Here is a 13,950-nt window from a genome sequence, read left to right as displayed (position 1 = left end):
CATCTCTGTAAAAAGCCTCTTTGAAAAAACAAAGTCTTTATATGAGTTTCAAAAAGATTTTGTTTCAATATGAATTCTCTTTTAGAATGATACTCTGGACCTTGATTTCTATTATATTCAGTCAGCAATCGAGTAAAAAAGATTGTTATAAATCTGTAGACCATGTGAAATGACTAAATTTTAGTCAGATGGTATTATTAGACATTCAGAGTATTTCTAGAAAGCTGGGGAGATGATTCAGTGTGTAAGAACATGTTCTGCGTGTAGATTGAGTTAAATCCCCATCACCCCTGCAGCAAGGCAAGTGTACCATGGATGTGCCTGAAGTCAGTGCTAGAAGATGGAGGCAGGGGGTTTCTAGGGTTTGGGGCTGCCAGCAGAGCGTCAGGTTCCGTGAGAGACTCCCATCTCAAAGGAATAAGGCAGAAACTGATAGAACAGCCCTTATCCTTGTTAACCCTCTGCACAGGTACTGGCACATGTGTCTACATAGAACACATATATGCACACAGCACCTAGGCAGATGTAGACAATATATGAATAAGTGGGCACTGGTTGGTTTCGTGTGTCAACTTGACACAGGCTGGAGTTATCACAGAGAAAGGACCCTCCATGAGATCCAGCTGCAAGGCATTTTCTAAACTAGTGATCAAGGGGTGAAGATCCAGCCCCTTGTGGGTGGTGCCATCCCTGGACTGGTGGTCTTGGGTTCTATAAGAAAGCAAGTTGAGCAAACCAGGGGAAGTGAGCCAGTAAGTGAGCCCTTCATGGCCTCTGCATCAGCTCCTGCTTCCTGACCTGCGTGATTTCCAGTCCTGACTCCCTTTGATGATGAATAGCAATGAGGCAATGTGGAAGTGTAAGCTGAATAAACCTTTTCCTCTCAACTTGCTTCTTGGTCATGATGTTTCATGCAGGATTACAAACCTTGACTAAGAAGACAGTGGGCAAGACTGAGTACAGTTTAATTTTAAAACAGGGAGTGGCCTGATTTTGACTCGCAAGTTATGGTTCTCCAGTTCTTGGTTTAAAACAGAATGGGGACATTTGCCAGTTTCCAACCTAGATTTGTGGGATGATAGTAAGGTTGCTGTATCTCAAAAATAACAATTTTGAATGAAAGATTCTTTGTCTTATTATAACAAGGGTATTTAAGACTAAAAGAAGTGGGAGGTGGGTGGTATGTGTCTGTAATTCTAGTATAGGGTGAAGTAGAAAGATTGAGTTCAAAGCCATACTGGATTGTATATCAACTTCTAAACAAGCCCCGAGACATGACTGGGGCAGTAAGGGGTGAAGAAAGGACAGACAGACCAGCACATGTACAGAAAAACTAGGATCCGGTGAGCTGATGGGGCCATACCAACTGTGTGAAAACCTGGAGATGGCTCTGCAATTAAGAACTCTGACTGCTCTTCCAGAAGCCCTGGACTCGATTTCCATCACCATGTGGCAGCTCACAACTGACTGTAACTCAGGGGATCTGAATTCCTCTTTTGACCTCCAGAGGTACCAGGCATGCACATGGTACACTAACATACATGCAGACAAAAATACCCATACATATAAATGATGTTTTTAATTGTGGAGGCATGTAAGACAGCTATTCTTAACCAGAACTGCATGCTATCAAGCACTATATCTTTGTAACAGCATTTAATCATAGCTACATGCACAGAACAAATTACATAGGTATAATGTATTACTTAAAATATGTATGTAATGTATATATTTAAAATATATATGTAAGTCTTTTTGAAGTAACATCTCACTGTGTAACTTTTGCTGCTTAAAACTCACTTTGTAGACCAGGTTGGCCTTGAACTCGGAGTGCTTCACCTGTCTCTGCTTCATAAGTGTTGGGATCAAACTTGTGTGTTACCATGCCAAGTCGCTTTTGACTTCCTAAATGGAAAAATAAGCAGTTGCAAGTTCGAACTTTGTAGTATTGAACGTTCCTCTTTTCAAGAAGATTTTTTTTAATATATTTTTGATAAGGCAAAACTTACCTAGAAATTTGAGAGATTATAGTCACCTTGTTCTGGGGTCCTGTGTTCAGCTGGAGTTACAAACAGGCCAACACACTTGTCACATTTACATGGAAGCTAGGCAGTAAACTCCAGCCCTCATTCTTGCACAGCCAGCCCTTTACCCACTGAGAGCCAGCATCGCCCGAGCTTCCCCTTTGAGATTTTAATGGAGACTTATGCAAAAGCCTGATTGGAGCATGGACCACTGTGTCAAAGGGTATGATAAACTCGTTAGGGAAGCTAGCAAGACCCCTTCTGAAATAGGGATCTTAATCTATCAGATAACATAGGTGAAAAACTTTTTCTTTGTAGCCAGCTCCATGACAGAAAGGGAGGGGAATATTAGAATTTCTAGACTGACCTAGAGAAAGACAAATTCTGATTTCTATCTTTTGAGCTGGGAAGGATTTATAAGGTAAGAACTATGTATAAAGTCAATATATTTAATATCATGGGGGGATTATGAGTAATAAAAGGGATAAATGAGATACAAAGAAATAGAAGGAAGCACCATGAGTGATTTCTAGGCTTTCCACTTGAGTGGCAGGACATGGCTAAGTCAATTTTAAAATGAAAGCATTTCACTGGGGCCTTGCTTACAGTTTCAGAGGGTGAGTCCATGACCATCATGGTTGAGAGCAATAGAGGCGGGCATGGTCCTGGAGCAGTAGTGAAGAGCTTTCAAAATATTACCTGAAAGCTCAAGGCAGAAAGCGATACACAACTGGAAGGGTGTGGGCTTTTGAAATCCAAAGCCCATGCCCAGTGACACACCTTTCCAACAAAGCTATGCCTCCACTAACAAGGCCACACCTCCTCCAAGGCCACACCTCCTCCAACAAGGCCACACCTCCTCCAAGGCCACACCTCTTCCAACAAGGCTGTAGCTCCTCCAACAAGGCCACACTTCCTCCATCAAGGCCACACCTCCTCCAACAAGGCTATGCCTCCTAATCCTTCCCAAACAGTTCCACTAACTAGGATCAAGTATTCAAACATATGAATATATAGAGGCCATTATTATTCAAGCCACCACACCAGTCTAAATGAGGGATCTCCCCTAGGTCCTGTAGGAGAAATTGATTTTAGCAGAAAGATTATAAATTAAATTTGGTATGCTGACTCCAGGACACATTGGCCATACCTGTGGGGAAATGTTGACATTAAAGCTCAGAGGAAAATTTGGGACTGAAAACAACTGTGGGAATCTTTGGCATAATGATGGTCTTTAGTGTTGTGAAGAACACAGAAGAGGGACATGCTGGTAGTAAGCAAATATAATAAACTAGAGGAGATTGAAATCAGCAGTTCTGCTTCTGTTCAGGTTGGCGTTTCTATGATCATGCTGCATAGCAATACATAGCAAATATGTAGAAATTGTGCAATCTCACAGAGAATATGTGTATAATCACATGGTCTAACTAGACAACTGTTTCTTTTTCCTCTTCCCTAAACCATCCACTGTGCTATCAGTAGGCAAACCAGAACTTCAGCCATCTAATTTATTTTTCTTTATTCGTCTTTCCAGTTTTTAATGTCTGTTCCTTTTTAAAATTCATTTCTAGTCAGTTTATTACCTAGTCTAGTCTATTTATCATGTTTTCTCTCTGATATGACTATATCACAGTGCTCTTTGCTCAAACAACAATCCTTCCTCCTTCTCCCATCCCTCCCCCCAAACAAAAAAACCCTAAAGCTTTAACTTGCTACTGAATAGATTTCATGCTTCTGGGCATAGTGTATCAGGACTTCTATTATGTCTGCTACTTTTTTGGGTGGGGGAGGTGAGAAACAGGGTCTTACTATGTAGTTCTGACTGACCTGGTACTCACTATATAGACTAGGCTGCCCTCAAAATCCAAAAAGATCCACCTGCCTCTTCTTCCCAAATACTGGACCACATCTTACTCAGCTACTTTCCCGAAGCTGCTCCTCCCTACTCTTTACCAACGTAGCTACCCTTCCCTGAGTGCCTGCTATTTTAAGATAATCTCTCTCTGAGCCAATGTCTCTATGTTCTCTGGGATTTGGCTTGTTTGTAAATATTGAAAATGTTCTGTAATGGAAGGAAGAAGTGTCCACTTAAGGATTGATTCGTGTGTGAGGTGTGGTTGCATTTGCTGTTTTAGACCCAACACTGTTAGACTAGCCACCATGATCCTTAAGCTCTGGTTGGATGATAGAGGTGTCACACTTGTGACTTACACTCAACAGTCACCTATTCTCAGTGTTTGAACCAGTTACAAGTCCAGTCATTGCTGACTCCTGTGAAATTCCTACCCAAGCTGACAGCAGCACTAATCTGTGGACACAGACACAGTTATGTAAAAGGATGTTTAATGGGACATCATGTCCTGACCCATGAATCGTTAGTAAGAAAACTTTTTGAAATGTTAACCTTTTACCAGTTACTAAATTTGATTTTCTTCCTTTTCGTTAATACAGCTCTCAAGAGGCAAAATTTATACAATAATCCTTTCAACTCTATGAGTTACTCAAGCCCTTATAGTCCAAATGCCAGTAGCCCTTACAGCAGTGGCTTCAACTCTCCATCCTCAACACCAGTGCGACCTCCCATAGTCAAGCAGCTTATACTTCCTGGAAATTCAGGTAAGGAGTGGCTTACCTGATGGCCGACCTCTGAAAGTCACAACTCATCAGAAGCTTAGGTTCAGTTTATTTATGAAACTGAAGCAGTAGGAGAGAATCTCGTTGATGTGCTGTTTATACTAGTTACTGTACTGAGCAACAGGGATACAAAGATAAGTTAGTGGCGACCTAGTTTCTGTATATAATTTTCTTTGGTGTTTACCTAAATCTGGTTTTTAAATTAGTATTTAAAATCTGGTTAATTGGGTTGGGGATTTAGCTCAGCGGTAGAGCGCTTGCCTAGCGAGCGCAAGACCCTGGGTTCGGTCCCCAGCTCCGAAAAAAAGAAAAAAAAATCTGGTTAATTAAACAGGAACACAAATTTGATTCCTTTAACCAATAAAACCTATTTACAGCCTGTTGGGGTTATAAAGTCTACAGCCTTGTTTTTAAAAGAGGTTTAGTAAGCATTGGTACTACGGTTAATTCAAAGCATAAGGTTCTTTCTGCGTGAATGTACCAAGAGCATCGGGTGCTGTAGTAGATGTGAGGAGGACCGGCTGTGGTCTGGGAGTCTGCCCTGGTCTGCTACTGGCCCTTTGCTTGAGTAGTTCACTCTTCTCTAGCTTACCACATCACTCTTAACTGCCGCCTTCTTTAACTTTTTAGTGCGGCTTCCCTTAAAATTGTGAGTGCTGCTTAGCTGTGAGCGTGTGTGCATGTGTGTTTGTGTGCACATGGATGGGGAGTCCAGAGGCTGACATTGGGTCTTTTCTTTAGTTTTTCCACCTTAGTTTTGTGATAGGGTCTCTCACTGGGCCTGGAGCTCATGTTTTGGCTAGAGTGGCTGGCCAGTGAGCTCCAGAGTCCCACCTGCCTGTCTGCCCCTCGTGCTAGTTGACAGACGAAGCCCCTCCTCCTCCATTTTTGTTTTCCTTTTCATATCATGTATTATTCCCTCTCTAGAGCTCTCCCGACCCATGCTTCCTTTATACTCTGCTGGTTCAGCATTCCATGTTTATGAATATTTGGAGCTAGAAATGGCAGACAAGAGAACCTGGCATTTGTCTTTCAGTCTTGAGTTATAATCGTTCATGATTTGATTTTAGTGTTTACAGCTGAGCAGTATTCCTGTGTCTCTATGCATCCCATTTTCACAGTCCATTCATCAACGGAAGGGCATTTAGGCTGTTTCACTCCTGGCTCCATGGGAAGGGCAGCAGTGGGCCTGGCTCAGCAGGTATCTGCAGATACGAGGTCGGGTCTGGTGGGCACAGGCCAAGGAAGGAGATGGTTGACCACAAAATAGATTTATTTCTGTCTTTTTGAGGATTTTCCATACTGATTTTCAAAATGGCTGCATCCACAGATTTACATTCCAACCAACAGTGAATGAGGGTTCCTTTCTCTTTCTCCAGTCTTACCAGCATCTGTCAGTTTTGTTGGTCTTAGTCATTCTGGATGGGGCAAGATGAAATCTCAAAATTGTTTTAAACTTGTCTTTCTCTAATTGCCAAGGACGAGGAACACTTTGGAGGTACTGTTTAACCATTTGGATTCCTTTTGTGATCTCTGTTGAGAAGCCTAGCCCATTTTTTTTTCCCTTTTTCTTTTCTTTTTTTTTTTTTTTTTTTTTTTTTCAGAGCTGGGGACCGAACCCAGGGCCTTGCGTTTGCTAGGCAAGCGCTCTACCACTGAGCTAAATCCCCAACCCCCTAGCCCATGTTTTAATTGAATCATTTGTTTCCTTCATTCTGAATTTCAGGTTCCTTGTCCTGATTATTTAATCCTCTGTCAGGTATAGCTGGTGAAGATTATCTCCCATTTTGTGGGTTTCTTTGTGACTTGTTGTTCTTAGCTGTACAGAGCTTTTTAGTTTTTTGCTGTTTTTGTCTTTTAACAGGCTCTCTATGTAGCCCTGGCTATCCTGGACCTTACTATGTAGACCAGGATGACCTTAAACTATCAGAAATCCATTTGCTTCTGCCTCTTAAGTGCTGGGGTTAAAGGTGTGTGTCCAATGGCCAGGCTGCTTTTTAGTTTTATAAGGTCCCACTTGTCAATTATTGTATTGGTTGCTGGGCAGCTAGGTCCTTGTCTTAGGGTTTTGTTGCTGCAGCAAAAAACCATGACCAAAAATCAAGTTGGGGAGGAAAGGATTTATTTGGCTTATGCTTCCATCATTCCAGGAAGTCAGGACAGGAACTCAAGCAGGGCTGGAGCCTGGATGCAGGACTTATGGAAGGTGCTGCTTACTGGCCTGATTCCCATGGCTTGTTCAGTCTGCTTTCTTATAGAACCCAGGACCACCATCAGCCTGGGGATGGTACCACCCACTCTGAGCTTGGCCTTCCCCCATTAGTCACTAACTGAGAAAATGCCTTACAGCTTGATCTCATGGAGGCATTTCTTCAACTGAGGCTCCTTCTCTGTTGACTCTGGTTTGTGTCAAGTTGACCCACAAAACCAGCCAGTACAGTCCTATACAGAAAGTTTTTTCCAACACTTACATCTTGTAAGATATTGCCTGTTTCTTTAGGAGTGTTGGTATTTCAGGTTTCAAATTAAGGTCTTTGTTCTACTTTGAGCTGTGTTTTGTGTAGGATGATAGCAGGTTCAATTTCATTCATCTGAGTAGAGACGAGTAGACACCTTTTTTTTTTCCCCAGAACCACTTGTTAAAGATACTGTCTTTTCTTAGTGTGTGTGTTTGGTCTCTTGTCGACTGTCAGGTGGCTGAGTTAGGAACACTCATGTTTGAGGCCTCTATTTTATTCTGTGGGTTTGCATATCTGTTTTGCGCTATTACCATATTGTTTTATTACTCCAGCTCTGTACTGTATCTTGGGGCCTGGCATGGCACTCCATTCAGTATTACTCTTTCTGTTCATGACTGCTTTGGCGATCCAGGATGTTCTCTGGTTCTATATGAATTTTAGGATTTTTTTTTCCTGATTCTGTGATTGAGGTTCTTATTGGATCTGTATGTCATTTTAATAGGATGGCTATTTTCACTACAGTAATTCTACTGATTGATGAGCATGGCACCTCTCCATGTTCTCGTGTCTCCATCTCATTCAGAGATTGGAAGTTGTCGTGGAGTCTGTCACCTTGGTTGGGTTTGTGCCAAGATATTTGATTGTTTTGATAATGTAAATGGGCATGTATCCATGACCTCTTTCTCAGTATGTTTGTTGGTGGTGTGTAGAAAGGCTACTGATTTTTATAAATCAGTTGTGTACTTGTCACTTGCTAAAATCAGTTGTAAAAGTTTTCTGGTTGAATTTTTTGGGGAATTTATAGTTTTTATAAATTTATATATTATTTATAGTATCATATTATCTGCAAATAGGGTTACGTGACTTCTTTTCCTATTTGTATCATTTTAACTTCCTTCTCTTGCTGGTGCTTCCACCACTGTATTAAAAAGGAGGGGGGCACGTGGACAACTGTTGTATTCCTGAGTTTTATGGGATTACTTCAAGTTTGTCTCCATTCATGATAATCTTCACGTTAGCCTTTCCATATCTACCCTGTATTTAGGAGGTCCCTTCTAGTCCTACATTCTCTAGGACTTATCATGAAACTGTGTTGGGTTTTGTCAAAGGCTTTTTTTTTCCCCCATCTTTTGAGATGATCAAATTATTTTTACCTTTAAGTCCATTTATATGACTTACGTTTTTTAACTTATATATGTTGTGCCCTCTAAACTTGGATTTCTGGATAAAACTAACATGATCATGGTGGATGACCTTCTGGATAATGTGCCTAGATTTGCTTGTATTTTATTGAGGAATTTTGATTGCTGTTTTGACCAACTCATCATTCAGTAAGGGGTTGTTTATACCATGGGAATTTTCGTTTTGGTCTTGTCTGGTTGGGGTTTGGTGTGTTTGCCGTATCTGCATCGGTAAATCTTTGCTTGGTTTTGGATCATTCTCTTCTCTGATCTTATTAACTCTGGTTTGTGTCACTGACTTAGTATTCCCTCAGCTATACCTCTAGTTCAAAGGCTTGGTATTTTGGTGGTGTTGAACATTTCCTGCATGTTCTTTTTTTATGCTTGTATTGTTTATAGTCTTACTTCATCCAAATCCTCTACTTTAAGTCCTAATATTCTTGTGCTGTTGATATATTTCTTCTTCTAAAACTCCCCCAGAGTTTTCTTACTGGCATATTGAATTTTCAGTCCATCTTCATTTTAGCTTGTGTCTGTTTAGTTCTATCTCTTTGTTGCATTCAGTTTTTAAATCTTAAATTATCTTTGTCATTTTATCCAGCTGTGTATTTGTATTTTCTTAGACATCACTCAGGCATTGTTGTTAACCTTTTAGAGGTCAAAGGATTTTTTTTTTAACTCTTTGACAAAGTTTATGGTTATCCTTTTAAATTCTGTGTTTTGGAGTTTATCTAGGGAACATTTATGTAGTTCTAGTGGGTTTGAAGAAAGATATGCTGTCTTGGCCATTCATGTTGTTCTTGTATTTGCAATTTGAGTTGAACATGTGGACTTCTTTATTTTTGTATCTTATGCAATAATCTGGCTGATCTGAGCTAGGCCAGGTGAAGGTAGTTAGCGGATAACCTGTCTCATTACCATTGCAAAGATGGTCTCCAAACCACCGGTCTGGAGCTGGGGCTTTGGGTGTGGAGATGGCGTCAAGAAGAGAGGGAAGGATGGTGGAGCAAAGAAGTGTATCGCCAGTCAAAGATGGCTGTCCACAGAGCAGGTCACCGATCTGAAGGTCAGCCCATGGGCATGAAGACGGCTACAGACAGAAGGGTAAAAATGGGGTCTGCAAAGAGAAGAAGCTGCTTCCTTACAAACATGCTTCCTGGACAAAGAGGGACCTTAGGTGGCTTATGGATGGTTAACTGTAACGGGGAATTTTTTTGGAAAACTAGGTGTATTGCATGCCTATAATCCTAGCACTTGGGAGGCTGAGGCGGGAGGATTGGAAGTTGGAGGTTAGCCGAGGCTACATAGTGAGTTCAAGGAAAGTTTATATTACAAAGTAGAACCCTGTCTCAAAAAAAAAAAACCAAAAACAGAGAGCCATTGAAGAAGGCTTAGCCTTCCTAAGAAACACACTAAATTCTTATGTATATTTCTTGCTTCTGTAGTTTTCTCCTTTTGGTTTGGTATTATAGAATACTTTTTTTTTTTAATGTACTAATTTTCTTGCTACTGTCTATTGTTCTTTACTAGTTTGGCAAGCATGGCATCATGTAGGATAAATTAACTTAGTATTCTTTGGGGGGAGCTGGTTTTTAAATGTTTAAAAAATTACTTTTTTCAAATTAATTGTGTTGTTTAGGGAAAGTACTTTTTTTCTTCAAGGAAAAGATTATGATGCTGCTAATGACAGAATTTGAGAAAACACTGTACCTACACTCATCTACTTACAGAATGGTTTCCCTGACTGTCTTATAAAAGTTGAAATTCTCCGGCCCAATGGCTCACAAAGGGTCACCTAAAACTACTGGAAAACATAGATACTTGCATTATAATTCATAACTGCAGCAAAATTGCAGTTACGAAGTAGCAACAAAAAGAATGTTATGGTCACCACAACATGTGGGGTCACTACAGCATGGTTGTCCTAAAGGGCTGCAGCAGTAAGAGGGTTGAGAGCCACTGGTCTAGCCTGTAGTTATTGTGTATGCGGCACTTGCGGAAAGCTTAACTATCTGTGGGACTTAAGTTATACTTTTTTCTCCTAATGAGGTCAGTATCTAATTTTAGTTTTGGGGAATTTTGTAAATGGCAGAATAAAACCCAAATCAAAGGTTGTCATTATTTGGCTAATTGTACCAAATGTTTTAGCTTAGTTTTTTTCTTTTAAGATTTGATGTGTTTTTTCCTTTTCCTAAAGGTAACTTCAAGAGCTCATCAGATAGAAACCCTCCACTCAGCCCTCAGTCCTCTATAGATAGTGAGTTAAGTGCTTCAGAATTAGATGAAGATTCAATTGGATCCAACTATAAGCTAAATGACGTAACTGATGTGCAGATTCTAGCCCGGATGCAGGAAGAAAGTAAGTTTTCATTCTTAAAAGTTGAGAGTTTTGTTACTACACAGATTGTTGTATATGTTCACTTTATTATGCATCTTAAAGTGTAATAAGTGAAACATAGTAAGATGACGAAAGTATAAACATTTCAGAGACCAGTGCCACATATGTACTTGCTTTCAAATTGTATTTTACATAAGACAGTTTGGCTGTAGGAAGGATAAGAAAGGTCTGTGAGTGGTGTTTGTATCCCGTGCAGTTTGTATTGGCTCTTGCCGCTGTAATTGTTACTCTTCTGTGTCTTAAATACCTAGGAAGCCTTTTATCTTTTCATTTATTACTCTTCCATGAAACTGTGGTATCTCAGTCACACTGGACCCCCCGTAAGTCTCTAATGTCGCCCCTGGTGCTCTCAAGGTATCCACAGGCAAAACCTTTTCATACTTTCTGAGGATGGATACCCTGGCTCTCTTTGAATGCAGGAGGGCAGCGGTGCTGTTCTTGCACATGTGTATACTGTAGGATGCCACACGATGAACTCTGACCCTGCAGCCTTTCAGTGAAGTGCATGTCAGAGTCCTGACAGTGGCCGAGCATGCGGACCACAGCTAACAAATTGAAGAGCTTTGCTTGTACCTACTGCATGATGTCTGTAAGATATGTTGTAAGCCTTGTCAAGCTGTAGGTCTTAGGAAACTGCAGACTGTTTCCTACTCCACTGGTTCATTTCCACTTTAGTATGACTTCCCCTAGAAAGATGCAGAGTTTCATGCGGCCTTGATTCCTTAACCCAAAACACTGATCACACAGAACTTTCTTCTGTGATTTTCCCTCTCCCCACTGAGTCAGGGTAGGGTCAGTAAGATGCTAGTTACATGCACAGCAAAGAGAATGCCGCCTAATTCTGCATCTTAGAGCAAACTCAGGTTTTACTTGGAACTCTGACTTCTGTGGAGAGTTCTGCAGGCTACTTTCTGTAGTTTTGACACTGTGTTTGGGAGCAAATAGTAGAAATCATAACTTTTTATACCTAGTAGTTCTTTCTAAGCCATTATGCTAGAAAATTGAAGACATCTCCCTGCCCTCCCTTTTTAAAGCTATGATTTTACTCTTACAGCATGGTTCATTAAGATGTATATACAGTAGTTAAAAATTAGAATTACATATTTGAGCTGTTGCCTGGCTAAGTGCCTTTGTTTTTACAGTGAGAAATGCAAAATACTATGTTGATTGTGACTTGCTTAAAGTTCTCCCTTGTTACTGGAGAGGCTGCATTGGGTTCTGACTTCCTTTCTAAAGCAGTGTTCTCTATTCTATTGCCTTGCTGTCTTGTTACTGCTCTGTACTGCAGTAAGTAACTCGTTCACTTCTGTGCATCCCAGACCACAGGGCTACGTAAACCTAGCAGTTCTAAGGATTTGGAGGGGTTGCTTGCCCTTTATTTTGTAGTTCATGGGGATCCACCTCATGTTTGCTCTGCCACTGCACTCCTTTTACAGGAGTTTTACTGGTTTTAAAAGATACCCTGGGGGTTGGGGATTTAGCTCAGTGGTAGAGCGCTTGCCTAGGAAGCGCAAGGCCCTGGGTTCGGTCCCCAGCTCCGAAAAAAAGAAAAAAAAAAAAAAAAAGAAAAGAAAAGATACCCTGGAACTCATCCCTTCGATAGCAGTTTCTGTGCAAAAAGGTTTGAATCTGCCTTTGCACTCCCTTTAGTGGATGCCAGGAGCAAGCAGGACTTGATGATGATGCACCTAGATTCCTTCCCCTCCTTATGATGTTAGAGGTTTGTATGCTGGCTACTGCAGTCTGCTCAGTGTCTGCATGGCTCTCCCTCAGTGCTCCTTCAATCCAGGTTTGGGGTTCTGTGTTTACAGCAGAACTGCTTTTTGTTTTGTTTTGTTTTTAATTTATGGCTTTACCTTGTTACTTAAGACTCCAGAGTAAGAAGTCTTACAAGTAAGCAAACAATACATTTTCATTCAGTTTAAAAATAACTTTGGGATGTAATTTATGCAACTTTATAGAGAAGAATTCTAGAAGTAGAAAAGGAATTTTTCTTTATATTTTACATCCTAAGTTGAATTTCTCAATAATAAATCATTAACTTCATTTTTTGATATTTAAATGTTTGAAAATATAGTTAAAGAGGGGTTGGGGATTTAGCTCAGCGGCAAGCGCAAGGCCCTGGGTTCAGTCCCCAGCTCCGATAAAAAGAAAAAAAAGATATAGTCAAAGAAATAAACAAAGCATTTGTCGTTGCTAGGTCTCCGGCAAGAGTATGCAGCCACCACCTCTCGTCGCAGCTCAGGCTCATCTTGCAACTCCACGAGGCGGGGCACGTTCAGCGATCAGGAACTGGATGCACAGAGCTTGGATGATGAAGACGACAGCATGCACCATGCCGTGTACCCTGCTGTTAATAGGTTTTCTCCATCCCCACGGAATTCACCCCGACCATCTCCTAAGCAGTCGCCTCGAAATTCACCTCGTTCACGGTCTCCTGCCCGGGGAATAGAATACAGTAGAGCATCCCCACAGCCTATGATTAGCCGCTTGCAGCAGCCTCGCCTTTCCCTCCAAGGCCATCCCACAGATTTACAGACAAGCAATGTTAAAAATGAAGGTACAACAGCAGAGCTTGGGAAAGAGATGTCCACATTTTAGTGTAAAAAGAATGCATTTATTTCCCCACAATGGTTTTATTTCAAACGGGTAGTCATGATTACTGTTTCATTAATGTAAACATGAGGAGAAAGTAAATTTAACTTTATGAAACTAATTATCTGTCAGTTACTAATATGCGTCTCCAGCCCAGATGCAGGGCTAAGTGGGCATGGGAAGTTTTAAGGGTTTGCTTTATTTTATTCAAGGAGTGGCCTTTGTTTAGGTTTGATTATGTAATTTATAGTTTCTATAAGGGTTCTTTATTTCATACATTTATAATCTCTGGGTTTGCTTTTTTTCTTATATAATTTCCTGTAACTTCTTCAGCATACAGAAAGAAATGTTTAAAGTATTTTATTTTGAATTATACTTAATATTTTAGTTACCTATCCAAAAGAGTGGTTTGATTTAATTATTATTATTTATTTAAAATCTCATTGTTATAGAAAAACTTAGACGCAGTCTTCCAAACCTATCCCGAACATCGAACACACAGGTTGACTCCGTGAAAAGCAGTAGAAGTGACTCCAATTTTCAAGTGCCAAATGGAGGAATACCTCGAATGCAGCCTCAGGCTTCAGCCAGTAAGTACCCTCCTGACACTGACATGTCAGTCAGAAGCAGAAAGGGGAATTATAGAGACTGACTTTGTG

General features: G+C 40.6%; 1 protein-coding gene across 5 annotated transcripts in view; it reads left to right on the top strand.

Moving 5' to 3' along the window:
- The window catches only part of Slain2 (SLAIN motif family, member 2), a 77,685-nt gene that overhangs the window by 46,703 nt on the left and 17,032 nt on the right, over positions 1 to 13,950 (top strand). For all 5 annotated transcript variants that reach the window (XM_063273083.1, XM_017599185.3, XM_006250899.5 and 2 more), the window contains 4 exons: positions 4,476 to 4,640; positions 10,496 to 10,657; positions 12,897 to 13,256; positions 13,744 to 13,881. In XM_063273083.1, coding sequence (XP_063129153.1) covers positions 4,476 to 4,640; positions 10,496 to 10,657; positions 12,897 to 13,256; positions 13,744 to 13,881 — 825 coding nt within the window. The remainder of the gene's footprint in view (positions 1 to 4,475; positions 4,641 to 10,495; positions 10,658 to 12,896; positions 13,257 to 13,743; positions 13,882 to 13,950) is intronic.

The sequence above is a fragment of the Rattus norvegicus genome, chromosome 14 (assembly GCF_036323735.1).
Source record: "Rattus norvegicus strain BN/NHsdMcwi chromosome 14, GRCr8, whole genome shotgun sequence".
NCBI classification, from domain to species: Eukaryota; Metazoa; Chordata; class Mammalia; order Rodentia; family Muridae; genus Rattus; species Rattus norvegicus.
The sequence above is the reverse complement of the archived record's forward strand: the minus strand, read 5'-3'. Positions and strand labels throughout refer to the sequence as shown.